Genomic DNA, 26,156 nt, shown 5'->3' on the forward strand with positions numbered 1-26,156 from the left:
TATATATATATATATATATATATATATATATATATCAAGACCTTGTCAACAACAACAACAGCACACACACACACACACACACACACACACACACACCTCCTCCCACTTTCCAGTCACTCCCTCCTATCCTACCAGCTCAGTGAAGTTCAGAGAAGCCTGAAGTCAAGAGAAGTCTGATCTGGGACGGTGACTCTGGACAGTTTGTTTTAGTTTCCCTGTTTTCCACCCCAAAGTGCTGGACTTTGAGGGGATGCCCCTGGAGGACTTCTAATCCCAAATGTCACAAATTGGGGAAAATATGAAGCAACAAAATCCCGCAGTTTCAGTGTTCCTATCAAAGAGCCACTGTACCCACACCTCCCCTCCCGCGCCCCCAGCAGGCTGTCCGGGAGGTGGGGCTCTGCACACCTGCCCGAGGGTGTGTCTGGGTACTCCATGGAGCAGCGCTTCTGCTCCCCGTCCTTCCCCACCATCCGAGTGGCTTCTCTTCCCCCACTTCCTTGCCTCCACATCCACCCCGTTGGCCTCTGAGTGAGTGGAGCCGGCCAAAGCCCCCAAACTTGTCCCTGTGGCCATTACTACTGAGGGAGCTCTGGCCGCGTGCCCAGACCATTGCACAGTAAATATAAGAACTCTGTGGGGTACTGAAGTCTCACCGTGGCCACTCATACCCTGGTCACAGATGCCGAAGTGCAGAGCCTGGGTCCCGTTCCTCCCCTGCTAGCTTCCCCTTAGCTACTCTACCTTCACTCAGAGGGCAAGGCCATTCTGCCAGTGTTGGTAAAATGTCAGCTCCAGGGTTCATGCCAGGGTTTTTTTTGTTCTGTGATCTGGATCTCTTCCCCCCATCCCCCATGTAAAATGGGAGACGGGAACCTTTCCAGGGGCTATTTCCTGGGCCTTTGAGAAGAAAGGTCCCAGTACCTTAAGATCCGGGTCAGGCAGGGCGACTAACCCGAAGGCCAGCAACTGTCTGTGCTTAGCACCACGGGGTAGGTAGGTGGCTGAAATGAAAGATGCCCCTTACTCATGAAAAGTTGGATTTGAACCCAGGCCTGTCCCACTCCAGGATGGGAGAAGCGAGTTTCTCCATCTCCTGCCCCCTCCTCCCTTCTCCGGCCGAGGAAGTTGAGGCAGGACGCTCTGCCTCGGTAGATGGGTGTAGAGGATGCTATCTAGAGGTGGCTTCATCACAGGGTTGGCCAGGGGGTGAGATGGGGACAGGACCCCTCTCCCTGGAAGACACTCAGAAGTGAGAGGATCTGGTGGGGGAGGGCACCTACTGCGCTCACAGGGTAGGCACAGTGGAGCCTTCCACGTGCTCTTTTGCAGAGTGAGCCCTATGCAACTCCACAACTCCTTTCTCCACAGACTACTTTTTACAGGGCTGGGAAACCTGGCCGGTGTTTACCTGTCACAGGACCTTGGGTGAGTCTGTTCCCCCTGGCCGTGTCAGCCTTCTTTGTAGCCCGAGCCAGCCTTCCAGCCTCAAGGGGGTGTCGGAGACTCATCTGATGACATCATGTCATTGGTCGGCCTACAGCCAAGCAAAGTGCTTTATAACTTCAGCAAACATTCCACGGGGACCTCTCGGTGCTGGGGGTGCCAGGGAAAGGGATGATTCAGAAGTTGCCCCCCCCCCAGATGGGGGGGAGGGGGAGGAGCTAGGGTTGGAGGAGGATCCTGTGGTAGGACGGAAGAGAATGCAGTCCCACAACAAAGCGTGCTTTGTCCAGTCCTCCTCTTGGTTTTATCTTGTTAGTTAACCTATTTTGAATTTCAAATAACATTATAGAAGGGCTCACTCTGAGAATTCTTATGCTCGCGGGCGGCAGCTAGAGCTGAGAAAATTTAAAAAAAAAAAAAAAGAAGAAGAAGAAGAAGAAGAAAAGAAAAAAAAAAACCAAACCAGAGTTGAAACTCAGGTCTAGATCTTTATCAGCTGAGCAGGTGTGTGGAGGTGACTTGCCCAAGGTCACAGGGTGAGGACTCTGAGTCCCCAGCCTACTCTACCCCTGTCAGAAGGTGCCAGGGGGTAGTTCTTTGGCGGGAAGGTTATCTCAGCTAGTGATTAGGCCGTCCACGTGCTAGTGCTGGGAGGGAGAGAGGCAGGAAAATCCAGGCGTCGCTCCACCCTCGGTGTGCTCAGGGAAACAAGACTGGGCTCCAAAAGCCGGCGAGGGCTTAAGTGAGTCAGAGGCTCCGAGTTCAAGTTGGGACTAGCTTTTTGATGGGACCTTGAGCAAGTGTGGCCCTCACTGGGTCCCAGAAAATCAGAGTTCAGTCTATAGGATTCCCAAAGGTTCTCCAACCACCTAGGGAAAGAGAGAGGGGGACACTGAGGGACCAGCTGAGACGGTAAGGACAACGGAGGGACCATAAGGGATCAGGAAGGACATTGGTAGGTAGGGTAGCCTTTGGCACCCATGGGACTCCCCCCACCCCTCCAAAACTTGTTCCTCAACACCCGGGCTCCTCTATCAACCTGACAAACAGATAAAGCCCTTTCCCCGCAGGCCTTCTCAGAGCCTTGAGTCAACTCAAGCATGCAGGAGCCAGCTGGAAAAAGCCACTTCTGACCGCAGGATCCCTTTTCCAGGAAGCACCTCGGAGACCGAGGCTTCAGTGGAACGTCAGTGCTGGCTGGGAGGCGAGCTGTGTACACAGCCGTTCACAAGACCTTGGCAGGGCGCCTCCTTTCTCCTGACCTCTCCAGGTAGACTAGATTTGAACCTACAGAGAACTGAACCTTGTCCGCCAGAGGCGATGTTGCGTGGGGGTCCAGGGTCTCTGGGATTGGGAGCCCAATTCACCCCCCCCCCACCTTCCTTACTGAGAAGCCGCCGCAGGCACTAAGTCACCAGAGATTCTCATTCCTGCTCTGGTGCCCGCCTCCTGCAGGTCTAGGACCCACACATCGTCGGACTTGTGCAGGAGAGCCGTGGGCACCTCCCAGCGGGCCTTAGGTAGAGATCGATCAATCATTTTTTTCTGCTTCGCTGATGCCCGCTGTGAACGCAAAACAGAATGGAGTCTTTGTGCCCAGGCTACTGAGTGGTACTCACTCAGAGGCTGCCGTCCACTCTGCGTGTTCTCAGACTCTGGTGTGGGAGTGCACGTGTTCAGGTGCTCACATACAGAAGCCAGTGGAGGACATTGGACGCCCTGTTCTGTCACTCCACTTAGTCCCTGGAGACAGAGTCACTGACTGAACCTGAAACTTGTGGGTTTGATTTTTTTTGTTTTTTTTTTTTTTTGTTTTTTTTTAAAGCTAGACTACTTATAATCCTCCTGTCTCCGTCCCTCTTTCCCTCAAACACTGGAATTACAGGCACATGCAACTATGGCCAACTTCCACGTGGGTATTGGGGAGTGAAACTCAGGTCCTCAGGTGTGCTCAGTGAGCATCCCCTCATTCGGTCACCCTCTGCCCCCCACCCCCACCCCAGCTCTTTTTTGAACTTTTTACACAAGCACCGCGGATCCTCCTTTGTGTGTTCTAACCAAGGATCTGTGTGTCGTTGGGCAGCCTTGTTTGTTCTGTCTGGGATGGGGTTTCCTCTTCGGCAGACATGCCACAATGCTGTCTTTCTGCCCTTCCAGGTCTCCACTTCAGGGCAGGCAGGGACCAACCTCTTTTAAGGCCCTTCTCCTGCCGCCTTTGATCAGCCTCACTAGGACCAGGAGCAGGGAGAGAACGCACAGACTCCCCCAGCCTCAGCACTGGGGACAGCGCCTTAGTAGTCAAGGGTCACCTTGTGCTCCACCATCTTCATTGAGAGGAAGGAGCTGAGAAGGATCCCTGAGCCCGGCCTGCCATCTTCCCTGGCCCCAAGGTGGCATGGACTAGCAGTTGTAAGCAACCAAAGCTGATGCCCGGTCCCCAGGGGGGCACAGGAGCCCCCACCATGAGCCTGGGCAAGCTGTCTCCTGTGGGATGGGTGTCCAGTTCCCATGGAAAGAGACGCCTGACAGCAGACATGATCAGCCCCCCACTTGGGGACTTCCGCCACACCATGCACGTGGGCCGTGGTGGGGATGTCTTCGGAGATACGTCCTTCCTCAGCAACCACGGAGGCCGCTCTGGAAACACCCACCGCTCACCCCGAAGTTTCCTGGCCAGGAAGCTCCAGCAGGTGCGCAGAGTCGGGGTGCCACCTCGAAGGATGGCTTCCCCGGCGGCTGCGCCGTCACCTGCTCCACCTCCCATCTCGCCCATCATCAAGAACGCCATCTCCCTGCCTCAGCTCAACCAGGCCACCTATGACAGCCTGGTGGTGGGCAAGCTTAGCTTTGACAGCACGCCGGCTAGCTCCACGGATGGCCACTCTGGTTACGGTGAGGAGCCGGGGTCACGGTCTCTTTTCTACGGTAGAGATTCAAGCTCAGAGAGATTCTGTCAAGCCTCCTTATCAGTCTTCCCCCACAGCTGTTTAATCTCCCAGTGGAAGTCGGACCCCCAGTCTAGGCTGTGGATGAGGGGGCTGGGCTTAGGGAGGTGGGCTGTCTCAGCCTGCTTAGGGCTTATAACACAGAGGCTGAGGTAGAAATGATGTTCGCAGCTCACATTTCTCTAACTCTCTCTGTGGCTCACACAAGCCTTTTCCCCCATCTCTGGGCTCTGTGGCCAGACCTGGCTTCTAACCATTAAGCTACCCCAGTGTCAGAGGGTATCACGGCGAGGCTCTGAGCCCACTTTGGTTTCTAGTCCTTGTTCCTATGGCTGCAGTAAGCACATAGACTCCCGAGCTTCAACCTTCACCTATAAAGGTCCCTTAGTCTCCTTGCTAAGATTCAGTGAAGTCGTGAGGCCAGTCTGATCTGCAGAGTGAGTTCCAGAATAGCCTGGACTACTACATTCTGAGACCCTGTCTCAAAACGCAAAACAAAACGAAGATAGAAACTACACGCACACTGGGCTGCTCTGCAGCAGGTACCCAGGGCAGAAGCTGTTATTTGAACAAAGGCTCTTGTAACTTGGCAAGTTGACCCAGGTGTGAATGCCACCGGGGTCTTGGCAGGACAACACACCAGGGGACCGTGGGTAACTGCTGCCGCCTTGTGGCCGTGTACTGCATTACAGTCTTGCTGCCACTTTAGGCACAAGGAGCTCCATCACCTGTCAAGCCTGGGAGTTCTGGAAGGGAGAGTTGGGCTGGCAAACTTTTGGAAGACATGTGCCTGTCCTGCGAGCCTGTGGGTTCTCTGTTCTGGCCCTGGCTTCTGGCTCTTTCCTGTATCCACAGATCACCTCAGGTGCTATGAGTTTACCTGTAGCCATCAATCAGTCAGCATCAGAACCGGGAACCATGACCCAATCCACACCAGGGACTGGGTGTGAGGGTTAGTTTCACAGAGAGAGCATAGAAGGCTGTGGGGTCCTTACGTTAGAAAAGCAGGCAACATGGAGGCCAGCGGTGTGTGTGCGTGTGTGTGTGTGTGTGTGTGTGTGTGTGTGTGTGTGTGTATACAGTTTACAGAGGGTTGTCCTGACTCTTTGTCTCCAAGAACAGGCTAGGGACCCCACCCCTGACCTTCTCCCCATTTCTCTGCTAGGCCTGGAGTCTGGCTTCTGCACCATCTCACGCCTGCCACGCGTGGAAAAGCACAGCAACCGTGACCGTGACCGTGACCGTGACCCGGACCATTCTCCAGAGCGAGAGCAAAGTTCTTTCCCCTCTGAGCCTAACCCTAACCCTGAGCTCCGACGCTCTGACTCTCTCTTGTCCTTCCGTTTTGACCTTGACCTTGGACCCTCACTCCTCAGTGAGCTGCTAGGGGTCATGAGCCTTTCAGAAGCTACAGCCACTGAGACCCCAGTCCCTACTGCCACGCCCCCTGCTCCTGCAGCAAACCCTGCCCCTATTGCAAAACCCCCGGCCCATGTGATAACCACTCTAGATGCTGTGACAAGCCTTCCAGCTCCTGCTGTGACAAGCCTTCCAGCCCCCGTGGCGGCAAGCTCCCCATCCCGTGGACATTTCCCCAATGGGGTAACTTCTGTGTTGGGCCCTGCGGCTGAGGTAAAGCCCAGTCCTGTGGGAGAGGGTCCCCAGGTACCCTCCAACATGGCCTTTGACAGGCGTGGAGCCAGCTGGGGGGCCAGTCGAGCCAGCTGGGGGGCCAACAGGGCCAGCCGCCACTACACTGAGATGGATGCTCGGCGGGAGCTGGCAGGAGTGTTACCCCAAGTTCATGGCTCCTGGGAGAGTCTGAATGAAGACTGGAGCGCGCCTCCAGCCAGCAGCAGGGCTCCTGTGCCCAGCTCGGTGCAGGTCAATGCCTTTGAATTTGCTGATGCTGAGGAAGATGACGAGGTCAAGGTGTGAAGGACTGGCCGTGGGCTCCCTGTCCTGTCAGCCTCGGGGCTCACAGAACAGAAGGGCTGAGTTCATTTGGCTTACAACAAGAAGATCCTTCCTGGTCTATGCAAGGCAGGCATGGGTCCCCGCTGACCTGTGACCCAGTTCTCTGCACTGCCCCTAGGCCCACTAGCCCTTCAGTTGTAACCTATGCCACCCCCTGTGGCCTGACAGTATGGCCTTTGTGCCCCAGGACACGTCCCTAGTGGAGTGTGGGTGGGGCAAGGACCACACAGGGCCATTGTCTGTGAGTGGGACTGGCTGCCCCTACTCATTGAGAGCTGCTGCAGAAGGGCCACCACTGTGTTCTCAGTAGCCCGGTTCCAGGCTCCTCCCCACTCCCCAGAGAAAGGTCAGGCGTGACACAGGAGCGAATCTTCTGTGCACCCCAGATCTTGCCTCCCACACCTGATTGTTAAAGCTTCTCTGTTAAGGTCTGTCTGCCCAAGGAGGCAGGCCCGGCCCCTGCTGACGTGTGCTTTCTCCTGAGAGTTTGGAAAGTGGAGGACCCCCTTCGGGTACCCCCCCCTCCGTCCAGATAGAAGGAGGGGGCAGACGAGCTAATGAGTAACCAGCCTGGAATGTTCAACGATAAGAAGCCCAGGTGGGACCCTTATCTGCAGTTCCTGGAACACCCTGGCCCCAGGTGCCAGCAACCAGTATCTGCCCCCATAATCCCATGGGGCCGCTTGGCAGGTGCTCAGATCACTGGGAGGGAGACAGGTCCCCATGCAGAGGGTGACTCCGGAGCACCTCCCATCCTCTCTTCTCAGCAGTACTATACTCAGTGCCTCAGTCCCCCCTCCCCCGTACCAAAACCAAGGGGGGGAGCATTAACATGCGTGGAAAATGCTAACAGTTCTTGCTGTGGAAATAATAAATGTGGATTCTTTTATTTGACTTTGACCTTGGGGAAAGCACAGAACCTAAAGGCTGCGGTTCTGGTGGGGGTTTGCTGGAGGGCTGGCTGAAGCTGGTTCTGGGGTGGTGGTGGTGGGGGCTAAGGTCTTCCCAGGAGCCGCTCACTCAAGTTTGAAGGAGGAGATCTGGAGCCCGCCCATGCTAAAGTAGTGCAGTTGGTTGTGGCCCAGCCTGTTGGGGAAGGTCATCTGGTGTCCGTCAGGCAACGTCACCTTGAAGTCTTTATCTTGGAAGGCGATGGTGATCTGCAGGGAGAAGACGTTTATCCGGAGAGCCTGGGAAAGGCCCTGAAAGGTGCCTGGGTGGCGCTCCCCAGGTTGGGGCTGGAGGTCCCATGGTTGGGCTCTCCCTTGACCTCACCTTGACCTCTGACCCTGGACTGAAGCACATGTGATTTTCTCGTTGCTCTTGTCCCCAGCGGCCACCGTCACTGGTGTTACAGACAATGGTGGATTCGTTGAAGCGAGGGTTAAAATGCAGGTTGAGGGTTTCTTTCCCCTGGCCCAGGTTAATGAGGAAGCTGTAGGGAGTGACAGGGAGAAGGGCTTAGATTGACCACAGGCTAGAAGAGTCAGGGATGATGCTGTCATTGAGATCTGTGTCAGGCTTTGCATCTGGTGACTGTTCTGTTTGGAATAGGCTCCAAGGCTGTGGACAGAAGTCACTTCAGGCGTTGTCTGTCCCGGGGGAGACCGTTGAAGGACTGTCACCACAGGGGTATGGGCAGGGGTAGATGGCTCAACAGGATCACTAGAGGAGCCTGGGTGGGACATTCAGAGCCCTTGTAAGTAGGACGTTCTGGGTGTGGGATTCCATCATGGGGAGTGGGGCTCTCAAACCAAGGATCTCCAAATGAGGGACCTGGGTGGGGAAATAGGACTGTTCCTCCTATTTCTTACTCTGTGTGCCTGCCTGCTGCCTTCCTAACCAGCAAAGGCAAGAGGTTTGGCTCTGCAGATGCTGCTGTACTGTATCAGCCTGGTACTGAACAGCAGGGGTGGGGTGCGGGCGTGGCTCGTGCTCGGATAGAGGAAACAAATGAGGCCTTTGCTGCCCCCTAGTGGCTGCCTCTGGTTAGCGTCACAGGCTCCAGACCTGCCAGGCCAGGCAGAGCGCCATCACTCTCCATCAGCCCCTTTGGTGGCAGTTGAGACAAGGAAACAGAGAGAACAGTTTCGGTTCTGACATTCTGAAGGTTCCTAAGCCAAAGCTTAGATGCAAAGGCTGCTCCTAGCAGGAGCCCCCCGGGTGTGTGTGTGTGTGGTAAGGAGCAGACAAAAGAAGAGTCGTTCCTTCCTGAGTCCTTGAGGGTCCCAGTCCTCAGCCATCCCACACCTTACGCACCAGTCAACATCGTTGTGGATCTTGCCTTTAATCTTCAGGGACATCCCTGGTTTCATGTTCAGGTCTGTGATCTCAAATTTCTCCTAGAGCAACAGAACACGTTTGTTGGAGAGCCCCACAGGGAACCATAGAGGGACCCATCGGCCTGCCACCACCTCACCAGCCCAGATGACTCCATTCTCTCTGCCCTCACGGAGACCACAGGATTCTGACTCCGGCTTCCCAGAGCCCTCTTACCCTCTGCTGGCTCTCCTCCACCCCACAACCCAAAAAAGACTGGCTAGGACCAGAGGTTCACAGAATGAACAGCCCGACCTCTGCCGATGTTGTAGTTTCCCGTTGTTCAAGTAACACACTGCCCTGGGCAGACCCAAACCATCAACATGATGCAAAAAATGACCAGGTCGGGCCAGGTGTGGTGGCACCTGCCTTTAATCCCAGCACTTGGGAGGTAGAAGCAGGTAGAATTCTGTGAGCTTGAGGTCAGCCTCAACTACCTTAGCAAGTTCCAGGCCAGTCAGAGCTACATAGTGAAACNCTGTCTCAACAAACTAACTAACAACAATGCAATGCAATGCCGTGACACATGCTTGCAGTCTAAGTAGGGGGGATAGAGCCCAGNGTGGTGGCGCAGGCCTTTAATCCCAGCACTCGGGAGGCAGAGGCAGGCGGATTTCTGAGTTCGAGGCCAGCCTGGTCTACAAAGTGAGTTCCAGGACAGCCAGGGCTATACAGAGAAACCCTGTCTCAAAAAAAAAAAAAAAAGTATGGGGGGTAGAGTCACAAGTATCCCTGGGACTCCCTGGCCAGGGAGTTTAGCCTATTTGGCTAATTTTAAGCTCCAGGCTTAAAATTAATGATATCTATCTAACGATAGCTACAGATCTCTGTGAGTTTGAGGTCAGCCTGGTCTACAGAAGAAGTTCTAGGGCAGCCAGAGCTGTTACACAGGAAAAAAGAAAAAGAAAAAAACCTGTCTAGACAATAAATAAAATAAAATAAAATAAAATAAAATAAAGGAAACATTCAGTCTGGGAGGTGACATACATTCTCACTGTGCGGGCACATGCCAGTCCCCAGGAAACCATGCCATCCACCCTACCCTGGCTTCCTGGGATGGATGGAATAAGCAACGGGACGCCTCATCTTTTCATCTCTGACTTCCTGGCTGGACAGGAGAACTGGAGCCTTGAGACCGAGGGTAGAGGCTACCACAGAGCTAGGGTACAAGGAAGGCCAGGGTTGGGGGTGCGTTTGTATAAATAGGGGTGCTGGGACTTGAGAGCATGTGCGGACCCTGAGCCTTGTCCTGTCTCAAGAAAGCCTAAGACCAGAGAAATGGAAGGCAAAGGCAGGTGGGACGTGGGCAGTTCGTAGGTGGTGGGTCTGGAAAGGGTGAGTCGGAACAAATCCCAGCTCTACCGATAGCTGGCCACGTGACTTGGGGCTAGCCTCACCCCATTGGGCCTGGGTTCCCCACTAGTGCTATGAAGTGATTATCTGGAAGAAGAAAGAAAAAAAAGCAAAAGAGTTGAGGTGGCCAAAGCAGAGAAGGCCAAGGGTGTGTCTGGGCCACAAAAGAGCTTCCTGGGAGGCAGAGGCTAGGGTACCACTCTGCCTTTCTGCAATGACACCCAGTCATATGGGCATCCTGCACACTGCCTACACTGGCTTGGGTAATGACATCCACCAAACAAACACACACATATCCACACACACGCCTGTGTGTACAGGTAAAACACACACACACATACACACACACACACATACACATACACACACATACGCACACACACACGCACACACGCACACACACGCACACACACGCACACACGCGCACACACACACATACGCACACACACCTGTGTGTACAGGTAAAACACACACATACACACACACGCACACACACACGCACACACACGCACACACACATACACACACACACGCGCACACACACACATACACGCACGCACACACACATACACACGCACACACACATGCACATGCACACACACACATACACACACGCCTGTGTGTACAGGTAAAACACACACATACACACACGCCTGTGTGTACAGGTAAAACACACACATACACACACGCCTGTGTGTACAGGTAAAACACACACATACACACACACGCACACGCACACACACACACACACACATATAATTTTTAAAAAGAGGGCACAGAACACAAAAACACCTCCCCAAAAGGAAGGCTATATTCAGAGGGGGCAAAACCTGGAGTTACAAAGCTTCCAGAGAAGGTACCTATGGGTGCCAGGCACCCTCAGGAGACTGGAGTGGATAAATAAGCTGCCTCTCTAGAGCCTTCAGGGAGTGCCAGGCCCTGCCCACACTGGATTCCATACTTGGCCAGGACCATGAGAAAATCGCTATGGTGGGGAGCCCCTATTTAGAAGTGGTTTGTTCCAACAGCCCTAAGGAATAAACCTATCATCTAATCCCCAGAGAGTGCTGTGTGGTCCCATCCCATACACATCAGGGAGACCAGTTCCCTGAGAGAGGGACATCAACTTGTCCAGAGTCACACCAGAAGCTTCAGAGGAGCCAGACTGGAACACAGGCTCTCGAGAGTGTGCGATACCCTTGCAATATGGAGATAGTAGCCACCTATGGTTTCATCTTGAGCCTCAGTTTCCCTCCCTCCATCCTTCTCTCCCTCCCTCTCCCTCCCCCTCTCCCTCTCCCTCTCCCTCTCCCTCTCCCTCTCCCTCTCTGTCTTCCCCTCCTCTCTCCAGGATCTCAGTATGTAGCTGGAACTCACTATGTACACCAGGCTGGCCTCAAACTCAAAGATCCCCCTGCCTCTGGCCCTTGAATACTGGACTTGCCAGTTGTGCCATCACATCCAGTTTATGCAGTGCTGGAGATCAAACTCTGGGCTACATGCATGGTGGACAAGCACTTTACCCACTGAGTTTGTTCCATGCAATTCCTTTGGGAGCGTGTTATTTTCTGGTACTGGCGCTCCAACCCGGGGCCTTGCACTGGCTAAATCACCACATGTGCTTTATCATTGGTCTGGACCCTTCCCCCAGCCCCTGCCCTGCAACTCTCATCTTTATGACACTCAGTGGAGGTCAGCAGTCATAATTAATATAACTGTTGCTGTCCTCAAAGAAGGAGAGGCAAGTCCTGACCCTGAACCTGGTGGTGACAGAGAGACAGACAGCTTCAACGCTAAGGGGTTGAGAGATTATCCACCAGCTTTAGTTTTGGAGACAGGGTCTCTCTACATAGCTCTGGCTGTCCTGGAGTTCACTCTCTGTAGACCAGGCTGGCCTTGAACTCACAGAGATCCACCTGCCTCTGCCTCCCTAGTGTTGGGATTAAAGGCGTGCGCCACCAGCCTGGCAACCCAGCTTTCTTTTTGGTTCTCCCGGAGAAACTGACACAAAGAGAAGGGTGGCAATAATGGACCCCAGAACACCCCAACCCACACACTCAAGCAAAGACACATGAGCAGAAGGAAGTGGGCACAGAGGGCCAGCATCCTCACCGACATGGTGACAGCTCCTGGCCACAGCTCTCCCAGTTGCTCCTAGAGGTTTGTGCTCAAGGTATCCCCTCTTGGTCAGGCTTATAATCCCAGAGTATTACACATTAACTACCCCACGGCCATAAATAAGGACTTTGGACCTTTATCTCCTGGCCTGTATATGCAGGCACTCAGCAAACAGGAAGATGACTCCTCACTCACTCTGCCTCCCATCGTGAGCATCCCTCTGGCCCCCCTTCTGGCAATTCCTACCAGCCTCCGAGGTCAGTACTCCACAAAGCCCAAGGGAGGAGGCCCTAGTGCCACCCCCACACAAACCACAAACACCCCGTTCTTAGCAGGCCATCCAACCTCTTTGCTGAGCCCAGCTCCTACAACCACAAAAAGACAGGCTGGCTCTGTTAAAAGATGTCCAAGCTTCTAATTTTCAGTGTGTCATGAGTCATTCAAAGACTTTTTTCCCCTTCTCTCATCCATTCTTTTTCTGATTATACATATAATTTGTTTCTTTTCTTCTTCTTCTTCTTCTTCTTCTTCTTCTTCTTCTTCTTCTTCTTCTTCTTCTTCTTCTTCTTCTTCTTCTTCTTCTTCTTCTTCTTGTTAAACAGAGTCTGACCATTTAGCCCAGGTTAGCCTTGGACTCTCTATTCTCACACTTCTGCCCCAAGTGCTGGGATTACAGGCAGCACACATTTTGCTTCAAAAGTGATACATGGTAGATTCAAAGAAACATCTAGGGCCAGTAAGATGGCTCAGTGGATAAAGGTGCTTGCTGCCAAGCCTTACCACCCGGGGTTTGATTCCCGGAGCTCACACGATGGAAGGAAAGAACCAACTCTTGCAAAGTGTCCCCTCTGACCTCCACACATGGATCATGGCACACATGCATGCACAAATAAGTATAATTGAAGTGCTTAAAAACGGATGGAAGGAAGATGCCAAAAGTCGACTATTCTGTGAGGGCTGGATGGTTCAATGGTGTGGTGTATCCTCAGGATGCACACCCTGTGGCTTCCATCTCTGGCACCACACACAAAACAGTTGGGTTCTGCTGGGACACAGACCAAACATGCAGAAGGGAACCCAAGGGCTCGGGACGCTGGGGGTTTCTGTGCTTCGCCCTTTATGTCTATGAATTTTGTGGTAGTCGGGCTCCATATACACAATTAGATACTGTCAATAGGAAGAAACCTGGCGTAGTTCCTCTGCTGGGAGGGAACCTGTGCTGTCTGTCCTTCCAGTGGGTTTGTACCACAGACATGTCTCTACAGTTGTTTATCCTGCTTCATTTGGGAACACTGAGTCTCACCGATCTGCACTTCAGAATCAGATGTCGCTGGCTGTGAAATACTCCAACTCTCCCAGGCTTAGTTTATGGAACCCATGTCCTCTGAGCACTAATTCATCCTAATCTACCCCATTAAAAACGCTACTCCCAGGCTGGAGAGACGGCTCGGCAGTTAAGAGCACTGACTGCTCTTCCAGAAGTTCCAAATTCAATACCCAGCAACTACATGGTGGCTCATAACCATCTGTAATGGGATCTGATGCCTTCTTCTGGTGTGTCTGAAGACAGCGACAGTGTACTCATACACATAAAATAAATAAATAAATCTTCTAAAAAGGAAACCGCTACTCCCTCGGCACCCCCCAACAACCTCCCCAGTGCACATTCCCAGAAACAGAACTTTGCCAGAGCTCTGGACTGGCAAGCCACGGAGGCTTCCATCCGAGTTGGCAGTAACTGCGTTGGGCAGGGCACTGGGAGACCAGCCCTGCCGAGTCCCATGTGGTGCCAGGAGCCGGTGGGTGGCTCACTCCCCAGTGCTCCCATCAGACGCCAGCTTCAGTGCCAGATGAAGAGGGGAATGGTTGATTTCCTTATTTTACCCACGAGGAAATGAATTGCTTCTCAGCCTTCCTCCTGGGAGACAAAGGAGATAAGAAAGGGCGACAGAAAGTGGACCTGGTGTGCCGCTGATGATGGCATTAACTCCCACACGCCCCAGAAGCTGTGGGAAGTGGACAGAAAAAGAACAGAAATCTCATGTCTCATGTCTCATGTCTCATGTCTCTGAAGAAAACCTTCACAGCTAGAGGGACATGACAATCCATAAGTCTGTCTTTCTGGCTACATTTTACGGTTTGCTTGCTTTTTTTTTTTTAATTTTTTAAAAAAGATTTTATTTATTTATTATATGTAAGTACACTGTAGTTGACTTCAGACACTCCAGAAGAGGGAGTCAGATCTCGTTAAGGATGGTTTGAGCCACCATGTGGTTGCTGGGATACATGGCGTTGGCCTAGAATTCACTAGTTACCTCAGGCTGGCCTAAGCTTATCCTCCTGCCTCAGGCTTCCAGGTGCTGGGATTACAAGTGTGTAACCAAGCCAAGGTTGCATGTGTATTTTATATCAATTGTGTTCATGTGTGTATGTGTGTGTGTGGATGTGTGTGTGGTACATGCATGCATGCAAGCCAGAGGAACACCTCGAGTGCTTCCTCCACTGCCCTGCCTTATGCCTTGAATCAGATCTCACCGAGCCACAAGCTCTTCCTTTTGGCCAAGCTGGATGGCCAGCAAGCTCGAAGCATGCCCCTGTCTCCACCCTCCAGTGGTCAGAGGAGGCATGCACAGTCTTGTGGGTGCGGGGGATTTGAACTCCGATCCTCATGTTCTCAGAGCAAGTGCTCTTACACACTGAGCCATCTCCCCCAGAGGGCTCCAGCCCCTACGTGCACACTTTTGTGAGATCAACTCCGCTCTCATCACTGGACCTGTGATTCGCTTCTAACTGAAAGAGTTATTATTCAGCAGTGATGGGCTGTCACAGCCAAGGCCAGTGCTGGGGTCTGAACGTTTGCCCCAAAGCTCGAGGTGAACTCATTGTCTTCAGCTGAGCACAGTGGTGCAGGCCTGTTAGTCTAGGCTTGAGAGGATCAAGAGTTCAAAGTCATCTTTGGCAACATGGTAGATGAAGGCCAGCCTGGGCTACGGAAGACTTAATGTCAGAAAAATAAATGCCATTGGGTCAAATTATGAGGCTCGACCTTGAAGAGACAATTAGGCCACCTAATCACCTTATAGATCAATGCCAGAATGGGCTCCTAATAAAAGCATGGGCTGGGCCCAACTTCCTCTCTGCCTGCCATATGTCCTCTTGTTCTCAGCTATGACACAGCACAAGGACCCTAGCCTGGTGCGGTGGCACGGTGGCATCCTCACGGACTCCCTAGCCTCCGGGACACAGAGAGTAAACATCTCTTGTTAATACTCTGCTTGATATGAGATATTCTGATATAGTAGCAAAAAATGGATTAAGACAGCAATATTACCAGAGGACCATTCTTCCCATCCTTATTCTGGTACAAGCAGCATGGCCCTGTCGTAAGGATCCTGATGAAAAGGCTTGTGGGCCAAAGAACTTAAGTCTCCATCCGCACAGCCACAAGCCACACGGGGGCTCTTGCCCTTGGGTCTGACCCCACTTTGGCCGGGAACGGCCAGCTCAATGCAGCCTGGTAAGAGACCTGAGCCAGAGGCATGACAGGCTTGTCAGCCCCTTCTAGGATTCTTACAGAAACTGTGAGAAATATAATTTTTTTTTGAGACATGGTGTCTTTACATAGCTCTGACTTTCCTGGAACTCCATATGTAGTCTAGGCTGACCTCAAACTCAGAGATCTGCTTGTCTCTGCCCCCTCTCCCCACCCCCAATTCTAAAATTAAAGGCATGCCACCACAACACCTGGCGAGAAATCTTTTCTCTTAAGTCTCTACATTCCCCAGAACTAGATAAATACTCTCTCTCTGGGGAGAGAAGCTCTGCTCAGGGGGAGAAGAACCCTGTCCCCGGGCTTAGTCTCACAGAGCTGTGTACTGAGTGGGTTTGAGTTCGAGAGGTGCTGTGGGTTTATTTTTCCACAAGCAGGTGTGGCGGTGTCAGTGTCAATGCACATGCATGTTTGCATGTGTGTGGGCACACATATATGTAGTGTAGTGGGTGTGTGTATGTGCAGAGGCTCAAGCCTTGAACTTGGACATCTTCCTGGATCGCCCTCTACCTTATTTGTTGAGGCAGGTTGGGCCCATAGGCAGGCCACCAGCTCACTGGACCTTCCGTGGGTTCCAGGATCCCACTAACTTTTTGTGGGTTCCAGGAGCCAAACTCTTGCCTTCATGCTTGTACAGTAAATGTTCCATCAGCTGAGCCATCCCCCCCCCCAGCTCCTGGTCTTGAGTTTTTGAAATGGGGGTCTCGCTATGTGGCCTAGGCTGGCCTGGAGCTCTTGATCCTCCTGCCTCCGGCTCCTGAGCCCCTGGGCGAGTGAACCCTTATACGCCTGTCTGTGGAGGTACTTCTCCTAGCCTGGGGCACGGTGGCTGGTGGGTGAGACAGAACAAAATCAGGTCTGCGTACATCTGAGGTGGCTCTAGCTGAGCTGCTCTCAAGATCTGGCCATGGGGACCCAGGCTCAGCTCCCTCTGTCCACGTGGACCCTCACAACCATCTGTCACTGCACTTCCAGGGGATCCAAGGCCCTTTTCTGGTTTCAGCAGGCACCAGGCACACATGTAGTTCATAGGCATATATGCAGTCAGCCACACACATACATTCAAATTGTTAATTAAATCATCTGAACCCTTTTGGGGTTAGAGGTCCAGGGCACCCTGCCTGCTGAGCCTAATGGGGCACTCGATCCTTCCATTTCCAGTTCCTCTTGCCCACAGGCCACCGGCTGTTGGGGGACTTTGGTCCTGAGACACCAGAGATTTGCTGCCTCTCTCTTCTCCTTTCCTCTCCTCCTAAAAAACAAACAGAGCCACACCTTCATGATACCAGCCTGCACCCTCCCAGTCCACTCTAGAGCAACATCTTCTTTTAGAGGGACAGGACAGAGGGACAGAGGAAGCTGGTGTGGGTGGGGAACCGGAAGCTTCGGGCATCGGGAGAGCAAATGTCAAGCCCCAGCTCTGTCGTCTGCAATGACTGGGGCAGGACATGTAGATTCTTAGTTTCTTCATCTGTGCGATGGAGCTCAAAGCACCTGGAGGGACTGTGGTGGCTTCACCGCTGAAACCTTAACACTCTGGAGGCTGAGGCTGAAGGTTCACTCTGAGTTCTTGGCCAGCCTCCAGGACCAACATGAGATACACAGAAAGACTATGTATCATTTGTTTGTGTGTTGTTTTCCTGAGACAGAGTTTCTTTGTGTAGTCTTGACTGTCCTGTGACTTCCTTTGTAGACCAGGCTGGCCTAGAACTCACAGAGATCCACCTGCCTCTCCCTCCTGAGTGTTGGGATTAAAGGTCTGCACCACAATGCCCAGTTAAACTTTAATTATAAGAATATATTAGTTACTTTTGGGCTTGCTGGGTCCAAAATACCTTCAAGAACAGCTTAATGGACAGCCCCCTCGCCACCGCGTCTCTGCTGTTTTTGTGCTCTCCCTCCCTCCCGCCCGCCATGGCCAGCCTTAAGGATCTCGAAGGGAAGTGGCGCCTGATGGAAAGCCACGGCTTTGAGGAGTACATGAAAGAGCTAGGAGTAGGACTGGCTCTTAGGAAGATGGCTGCCATGGCCAAGCCAGACTGTATCATTACTTATGATGGCGACAACATCACCGTCAAAACCGAGAGCACGGTGAAGACGACTGTGTTCTCTTGTACCCTGGGACAGAAGTTTGATGAAACTACGGCTGATGGAAGAAAAACTGAGACGGTCTGCACCTTCACAGACGGTGCCCTGGTCCAGCACCAGCAATGGGACGGGAAGGAGAGCACAATAACAAGAAAACCGAAGGATGGGAAGATGATTGTGGAGTGTGTCATGAACAACGCCACCTGCACTCGGGTCTATGAGAAGGTGCAATGAGGGCTCCATCGTCATCCTGGACAGGAGTTAGCTGCCAGAGTGAATATGCTCAATTCAATGAGCAGTCATAAACAACAGATGGCTTCACTTCTTTGGTTTTATTTTTCATGACTGCTGAGTTCTCTTAAACACTTTACAGGGAACTCCATGTCAAACTTGGTTTACCCAGGATCATTCCTTTGGTTAGTAAATAAACGTGTTTGTGCTAAAAAAAAAAAAAAAAGAACAGCTTAATGGGATGTGATGGTTAAGACTGTCGGCTTGACAGCGTCTAGAATGGTGGTTCTCAACCTATGGGTCTCGACCCCCCTTAAGGGTCCCATATCAGATTCCCTGCATATCAGATATTCACATTATGATTCATCACAGGAGCATAGTACAGTTATAAAGTGGCAATGAAATAAGTTTATGGCTTGGGGAATGTGGGAATCTGTATCAAAGGGTAGCAGCATCAGGAAGGCTACGAGCCACTGTTCTAGAATCATCCAGGAGACAAGCGAGGCACACCTGTGAGGAACTATGTTGACTAGTGTCTTAGGGTTTCTATTCCTGCACAAACATCATGACCAAGAAGCAAGTTGGGGAGGAAAGGGTTTATTCAGCTTACATTTTCCATATTGCTGTTCGTCACCAAAGGATGTCAGGACGGGAACTCAAGCAGGTCAGGAGCTGATGCAGAGGCCATGGAGGGATGTTCTTTACTGGCTTGCTTCCCCTGGCTTGCTCAGCTTGCTCTCTTATAGAACCCAAGACTACCAGCCCAGGGATGGTCCCACCCACAAGGGGCCTTTCCCCCTTGATCACTAATTGAGAAAATGCCCCACAGCTGGATCTCATGTAGGCATTTCCTCAACTAAAGCTCCTTTCTCTATGATAACTCCAGCTGTGTCAAGCTGACACAAAACTAGCCAGTACAACTAGTGAGGTTAACAGAAAGGGGGAGACTCACCCTAAAACTGCCCAGCACCATCCCCTGGGCTTGGGCTCTGAGCTGCATAGGAAAGAGAACTGAGCTGAGCAGCGGCAGCTGGGTCTCTGCTTCCTGACTGCACATGCAATGTGACCAGCCGTGTGAGCACTTGTCACCAGGCCTTCCCCACCATATTGGACTGTAGCCTCGAACTGGTAGCCCAAATATACCCTTCCTTCCTTCCTCAAGTTGTTTTTTCTCAGTGTATTTTTTTTTAAGTTATTTGTTTTATGTATGAGTACACTATCACTGTCTTCAGACACACCAGAAGAGGGTGTCAGGTCCCATTTACAGATTGGGAGCAACCATGTGGTTGCTGGGAATTGAACTCAGGACCTCTGGAAGAGCAGTCAATGCTGAGCCATCTTTTCAGCCCCCTTTCAGGGCATTTTATCACAGCAACGAGATAAGTAACTAATGTAAGGAAAAAATGTTGGTTTGAGCTCAAGGTTTCAGAGGGTCCAGCTCAAGGTTGCCTGATTCCTTGAACTTGGGCAAGACATCATGGCATGAGGCAGGGCATACGGTGGGGGAAGGCTCTTACCATCTAGAGACAGGAAGAAAATAAAATCAGAATACAGGAAGGGGCCCAAACTAGCTCTTCCCCCACCCTCAATCCCCAGGCCATACTTTCAGTAACCCACTTTCTCAAAGCAGGATCAGCCCTTCCTTTCCCCAGCAATGCTGTTAAACCGTGAATCCATCAGGACACTAACTCTCTGATCAAGACAGAGTCCTCAAGATCTAACCCACCTGCATGCTCTCCATGGACACACCCAGAAGTACACCTTACGCATCCTGATACAGTTCTCAGTCCAGTTAAGTAAACTGCCAAGATTAAGCATCACAAGGCTAGACATAGTGACTTCAAGACCAGCCTGGTCTACAGAGTGAGTTTGGGGACAGCCAGGGTTACACAGTGAAACCCTGTCTCAAACAAACAAACAAGATTAGTCATCACTGCCAAGTGTGGCAATACACCTGAAATCCCAGCACTCAGGATATGTAGGCAGGGGGATTGTCACAAGTTCGAGGCCAAGGTGAACTTTATACTTAGACTCTGCTTCGGGAAATAAATGTCAGGCTAGGGGTATAGCTTCATTGGCTGGGATGCTTGCTAGCATCTATGAAGCCCAGATTCCCTTCTCCAGCACAGCACAAACTAGGCTCCAGGTGGCACAATCCTGCAGCCCCAGACCTTGGGGGAAGGTAGGGGAATGGAAGTTCAAGGTTATCTTTTAAAAACGAAGTCCACCTTCTTTGGTGTGGGGGATTCCTCATGAGGTTCCCCTGAGAGGAAAAGGCCCTGTGTCCAGCAAGGCGATGAGTGTGAATCTACCATGAACATGCGCCCAGCGACATTCTGCCCAACCAGGAAGATGGCGTTCCTTAGAGAGACAGTGTCTTTCCTCATGGCCTCAGCATGCGGAAGGAGAAAGATTCCAATGGCTGACACTGTGACAGCCAACACTCCTGCTCATGGGTGCGGGAGATCAATGGCTCATGCCAGCAGGCCAGGCCTCTCCGGCAGAACCAGGGCTTAGGTCCTGTGTGTGCCGGCCCCCATGGGTATGGAAAAGTCCTTCACTCCCATGGTTTTCCTTCGGGAACGTTAACCTCAGGACCTAGGAAGCCTTCCACCACTGTGTGACCTTGGGCAAATCACTCAGTGTCTCTGAGCCTCAGTTTGCTCATGGGGAAAGCAGAAACTGTAGGGTGGGCGCGGAGGTTTCCGGGGAGGAAGTGTGTGAGGGATAAACTTGGGACCAACCCCTGTGCGGGCTGAGCAGCTATTTGATGTGAGAAAAGATTCCCCTGCTCAGCCAGCCTGCTCCTCCAGCCTGAGAGGCCAGCCAGCTGTCTGTCATGGGTCTCTGATGTGGTTTGAGCAAGCCCCTAGACAGGTCCAGTGCAGGCAATCGACTCTATGGATGCTGAGGTTAGCAGGTGGTGAGGCTGGCTTGAAAGCGTGACCTCACAGGGTGGCATCTGTGGCTTTATAAGAAGAGAAGGGGCCGGGTCGTTGGTAGCACATGGGAGGCATGTGGCAGAGGATTTCTGAGTTTGAGGACAGCCTGGTCTACTGAGTGAGTTCCAGGACAGCCAGGGCTACACAGAGAAACCCTGTCTCGAAAAACCAAAAAAAAAAAAAAAAAAAAAAAAAAAAAAAAAAAATCCCAGAAAAAAAGATTAAAAAAAAAAAAAAGAACAGCTTAATGGGATGTGATGGTTAAGACTGTCGGCTTGACAGCGTCTAGAATGGTGGTTCTCAACCTATGGGTCTCGACCCCCCTTAAGGGTCCCATATCAGATTCCCTGCANAAAACCAAAAAAAAAAAAAAGTTACCTTTTTGTCACCATCACCAAATACCTGGCAAAACCAACTGAAGGAAGAAAGACTTGTGGTTCAAGGGTACATACAGTCTATCATAGCAGAGACAGAGACGGCATGGCAGCTGGTCACATGACACACAGAGGCAGGAAGCAGAGGGTGCCGTTGCTCAGCCCACTTTCTTCTCTGGATTCAGTCCAAGACCCCTGCCTGTGGGATGGTGGTGCCGGCCTTTAATTAACCCTGCAGAAACCCTCACAGGCCCAGAGATTTATTCCTGTCACATTCTAGAGCTCTTCAAATGGACGCTAACCACCACATTCTGCCCTCCAAGTCTCCGGAACCATGAACTGAATAAACCTCTGTTCTTTATAAATCACCTAGTCTCCGGTGTCTTGTTACAGCTACTGGAGCAGACTCAAAGCAAACACGTCCAGAGGCTTGCCTCACAGGCCCAAGGATTGCCTTTCCTTGACCTCATTTACAGGCTCTGCGGTGGGTCTTTCCAGTCCTCACTGCGGGCCACCCTGCCCGACCCTAGGACCTGCAGGTCTCTGGGTCATCCTACCTTACTGGAATCAGGGCTCGCCTTGAGGGAGAGAGAAAGCAGGGAAAGTTGAAGGAAGGGTTTAGGACCCCAGCCATGCACTGTTCCCCTTCTCCAGCCCCGCCCACACTCCTCCAGCCCCGCCCACGCCCCTCCAGCCCCGCCCACGCCCCTCCAGCCCCGCCCACGCTCCTCCAACCACCCCTGCCATTCTTGTAGACTGAATGGCAGGCAGCGCCACATCCTGCTGCTTTAAGCCTTCCAGTTTCTGCTTCTTGTACTCAGGACAAAATCCACCATCGCCCCTGGCTGACAAGGGACATGTCATCGGGCTTGTTTTCCCTGTAGCCTCGTGTCACCCCAGTTCCTTGGCCACTTCCTCATCTCTTGGGTTCAGGATCTTTTCTCTGTACATGTTGATCCCTCCATCTGGAAGGCTTCCTCAACCAGATTGAGTTCCTTGCTAGGCAGAGCTGGATTCAAAGGTAGGCAGGGTGTGGTGGCATGCTGTACTCCCCAGCAGGGGCAGGGCGCCTGTGAGTTTGCGGCCAGTGTGAGCTACATAGTGACACTTTGTCTAAAAAAAAAACAAAAACAAAACAAAACAAAACAGAAACAAAGAGAAGGCTGAGAAGATGGCTTAGTCAAAAAAAGTATCTGCTAAAGAAGGAGGCCCTGAGTGCGATTCCCAGCACCTAAGTGGGGTCTATGCTCTGAATCCCAGCTCTTGGGAGGCAGAGACAGGAAGGTCACTGGGCTTGCTGGACACCCAGCCAGCCTATTCAGCAAGTCCCAAGTCCCAGTGAGAGACCCCGTCTCAAAACAACGATAATGTCAAGGTGTGTCACATAGCTAAAATCTCAGCACTCAGGTGACAGAAGCAAGTGGATCTCTGTGGTCTGCACAGTAAGTTCCAGGCCTGCCAGGGGTACATACTGAGACCTTGTCTCAAACAAAACTAAACAAACAAACAAACAAAAATCCAACGTGGATGGCACCTGAGATTAACCTCTGACCTTCACACACACACACACACACACACACACACACACACACACACACGCACGCGTGCACATGTAGACTCCATGTGGCCACCTAGTTATGTATGTGCATGTGTGCACAGAGAGAGAGAGAGAGAGAGAGAGAGAGAGAGAGAGAGAGAGAGAGAGAGAGAGAAGGAAGGGAGGAAGGAAACCAAAGGGTAAGAGTACCTCTCCTCTGGGATTGCAGCCTTAGCCGTGAGCCTGGCTACTCCTCTCAGGGCCAGGCCACCCAATCCCTTCGGACAATGGAGTCCCCTGTCCCTTGGACCCATCACAGCGGAGCGAGAAAGCAGATACCTGGTTGCATCAGAGACAGACCTAGATTACAGCCTGACCCACGTGCCACCCTGGCCCTCCGCAAACACTGGAGTGGCAAGGTGTCTCTCTGAATCAGGGAGAGACAGGTGGTCACCTGCCTTCCTCGCGTGACAAGCAGAGGCCCAGCATGGCCCTCATCACAGGAAGCTTCCCCCAGCCAGGGCCTCGGGTCTACTTCCAACACTCAAGGCCACCGGCAAGCTTTCTTCCTATTGAGAGCTGGTCCTGGGACTTGGGCCTGCCTGTGCCCACACAAAGCCCACAGGTGCCATGTTAGTCATGGTCCTCCGGTGGAACGGAATCATCAGAACAGGAGGATTATCAGATTTGTCTACAGGATAGGGGCTGGGTGGTCCAACAATGGCTGTCTGCATGATAGAGAGCCGGAGAGCCTTGAACTGCAGAGCCCACAGACCCGACCTGGTGCCGAAGGCCTAGAGGACTCCTGGAGAGCCACTGGTCTTCAACCCAAGTTCAAAACCCCAAGAAGCTGGATTGCTGTCTGTACGAGAGGGACACACCAGCAAGAAGCAGTGCTGGGCGGGCAATGGCAGCCTCGATGCTTCCTCCTAGGGCTGCTAGAAACTCTCACCCACTCTGAGGGGCTTCTCCCTCCCTCCATCTTCCCTGGAAATACTCTCACAGGACCACCCAGAGGCAGGCATCTAAGTGGACTCCAGATCCAATCAAGATGACGATCAATATTCGCCATCACAGCTGCCCATATAGGGAGATACTCAATCTTCACCAACTTGACACATTTTAGAGTCACCCAGGAGATACATTTCTGGAAGTGCTTGAGGGAGTTTTCCAGAGAGATCTGGTTGAGGAGGGAAGACACACCCTTTATCACGGAGCTCATTCCTATCCTTTATCAATTTATCCAGAGATGCTAAGAGCAGCCAACCAGCAAAATAATCATTTTCCTTATTTCCTCCCAAACTGGTTGAAAGTTTCGCATACCGGGTCACCAAAACCATCGCCACTCACAACTGATGGGTCAAGATACGCAAAGGCATTTGCCTCTGTAAGCTTAAAGCAGCGTAATTTCCATCATGGGCTTTCAATACGTTCCATCTCTATCCGTGGCAGTCCCAGCTCATGGACTAGGGTTCCTAATGCATAGAGAAGTGGGGGAGGGGAAGCCAGCTGGGCTCCAGTGTTCATCTCTGCTTCCTGACTCCAGTGTAGCCAACTACCTCGGGTTCCCAAAGTGCAACTCCAGCCACCATGATGGAAGGCACACACACACACACACACACACACACACTCCCCCCGCAACCCCCAGTGAGTCCCAATCCCTTCCCCTTCCATCCATGAGCTGCCTTTGCCTGGCATCTTGTCACGATGGCTGACTCCTTCCTGCCTCTTCCCCCACAAGCATTTTTTTTTTTTCCCACAAGAAAGGGCCCTGTTCCACATTCCTCTTGGTTTTTTTGTGGTTGTTGTTTTTAGTTTTTTGAGACAGGTTTTCTTTGTGTAGCCCTGGCTGTTCTGGAATTTGTAGACCAGGCTGGCCTCAAACTCTGTAATTCTCCTGCCTCTGCCTCCCAAGTTCTGGGATTATGGGTATGTGCCACTATGTCCCGCTCCACACCACTTTTTGAGAGAAAAGAGCTGGCTTCTCAGGGGCTCCCGTCTGCCACATGCTGTGCCCATTGCTTCAGTTGACCCTCACCTGCCCTCTCAGAGACTGCCATTATACTCACTGAGTGAATATGGAAACTGAGGCTCAGACGTGTAGATGGCTGTGTCAGGGCCACACAGCAGGAGGACCAGAGAGGGGCCAATTGCCTCCTGATGCCCGGCTGCCCGGCTGCCTTCGGGGAATGAAGATGGGAATCTAGAAAGAACTTCTATCCTGAGCAGCAGGAGAGGGACAAGGCTGTGCCCCTTCACCCATGTCCCAAACCTGACACAGACAGACAGACAGACTGACTGACTGACTGACTGACTGAATGAATGAATGAGCGAATGAATGAATCAAAGTCTGTAGGGCTCCCAGGGAGGGAGCCTAAAGTAAATAGGTCCAGCTCTTTTGGAAGTGTTCACTTCAGAGATCTGTTCTCACAGTGGGACACAGGAAACGGGCTCCAAAATACCAGTTTTCAATATTTAAAGAAAGTTGGGTTTTTTCGTTTGTTTTCCTTTCTAAAACAGGGTTTCTCTGTGTCATCCTGGTTGTTCTGGAGCTCTTTCTGTAGACCTAGCTGACCTCGAACTCACACAAGCCAACCTGCCTCTGCCTCCCGGGTGCTGGGATCAAAGGCATGCGCCACCCTCAGCTCTGATTCTGCGTCTTGATTGGCTGTGCCCAGCAGACCAGGTGGGACAGATGTCTCCGCTGGAAGGTATCTGTAGGATATCTACTTCAGGGGCTGGAGAGACAGCTCAGAGGGTAAGAGCACTGACTGCTCTTTCAGAGGTCCTGAGTTCAATCCCCAGCAACCACATGGTGGCTCACAGCCATCTGTAATGGGATCCGATGCCACCTTCTGATGTGTCTGAAGACAGTAACAATGTACTCACATACATTAAATACATAAATAAATCTTTAAAAAACAAATTTTTACTTTACAGAGCTGTCACAGACGCAGTAGGTTTGGCTTTCCAAGGCTGGCACTTAGTAGGAGCTTGTGCTGTGGTTCCTGGCTAACAGGCTGGCCCTGGCTGACTGATCACAGGCCTGTCCCTGTATCAGTAGAGTATTACTGTCAAATGCTCATCAATTGCTGGGGGGTGGAGGGGTTGCTGGTCGTTTCCCTGGATGAGTGGCAATACAACCCTCTCTCCCCAGCTGCAAAGGGAGGGCGTGGGTGTGGCCACCTGCCAGGCTCAGCATCCAGGGGATCTTGGGGTCTCAGTTTCCCCTCTGCCACCTGCCCCTGCTCTACTAAAATCTCACAGGCTAAAGTT

General features: G+C 52.0%; 2 protein-coding genes and 1 pseudogene across 7 annotated transcripts in view; 2 read left to right on the plus strand and 1 right to left on the minus strand.

The window, feature by feature from the left end:
- Cdc42ep1 (CDC42 effector protein 1) overlaps positions 1 to 7,279 on the plus strand; it is an 8,240-nt gene extending 961 nt beyond the window's left edge. The window contains exons 2-5 of one of the 6 annotated variants that reach the window (XM_029531070.1): positions 1,372 to 1,428; positions 2,517 to 2,716; positions 3,604 to 4,338; positions 5,557 to 7,279. In XM_029531070.1, the coding sequence (XP_029386930.1) occupies positions 3,873 to 4,338; positions 5,557 to 6,329 (1,239 nt within the window). In that variant the 5' untranslated portion in view covers positions 1,372 to 1,428; positions 2,517 to 2,716; positions 3,604 to 3,872 and the 3' untranslated portion in view covers positions 6,330 to 7,279. Of the gene's footprint in view, positions 1 to 1,371; positions 1,429 to 1,863; positions 2,717 to 2,901; positions 2,967 to 3,603; positions 4,339 to 5,556 lie in introns of those variants that run through there. The other 5 variants (XM_029531073.1, XM_029531069.1, XM_029531071.1 and 2 more) reach the window with 5 other exon arrangements.
- Lgals2 (galectin 2) lies at positions 7,225 to 12,210 on the minus strand. Its single transcript, XM_021216903.1, has 4 exons — positions 12,153 to 12,210; positions 8,628 to 8,710; positions 7,644 to 7,803; positions 7,225 to 7,528 (listed from the first exon to the last, which is right to left on the minus strand). Exons 1-4 carry the CDS (start codon positions 12,156 to 12,158, stop codon positions 7,385 to 7,387), a joined length of 393 nt encoding a protein of 130 aa, XP_021072562.1. The 5' UTR covers positions 12,159 to 12,210; the 3' UTR covers positions 7,225 to 7,384.
- A 5,402-nt stretch (positions 12,211 to 17,612) lies between these two features.
- On the plus strand, positions 17,613 to 18,087 carry LOC110335247 (annotated as a pseudogene).
- The last annotated feature ends 8,069 nt before the right edge of the window (positions 18,088 to 26,156 follow it).

This window comes from Mus pahari, chromosome 17 (assembly GCF_900095145.1).
Source record: "Mus pahari chromosome 17, PAHARI_EIJ_v1.1, whole genome shotgun sequence".
NCBI classification, from domain to species: Eukaryota; Metazoa; Chordata; class Mammalia; order Rodentia; family Muridae; genus Mus; species Mus pahari.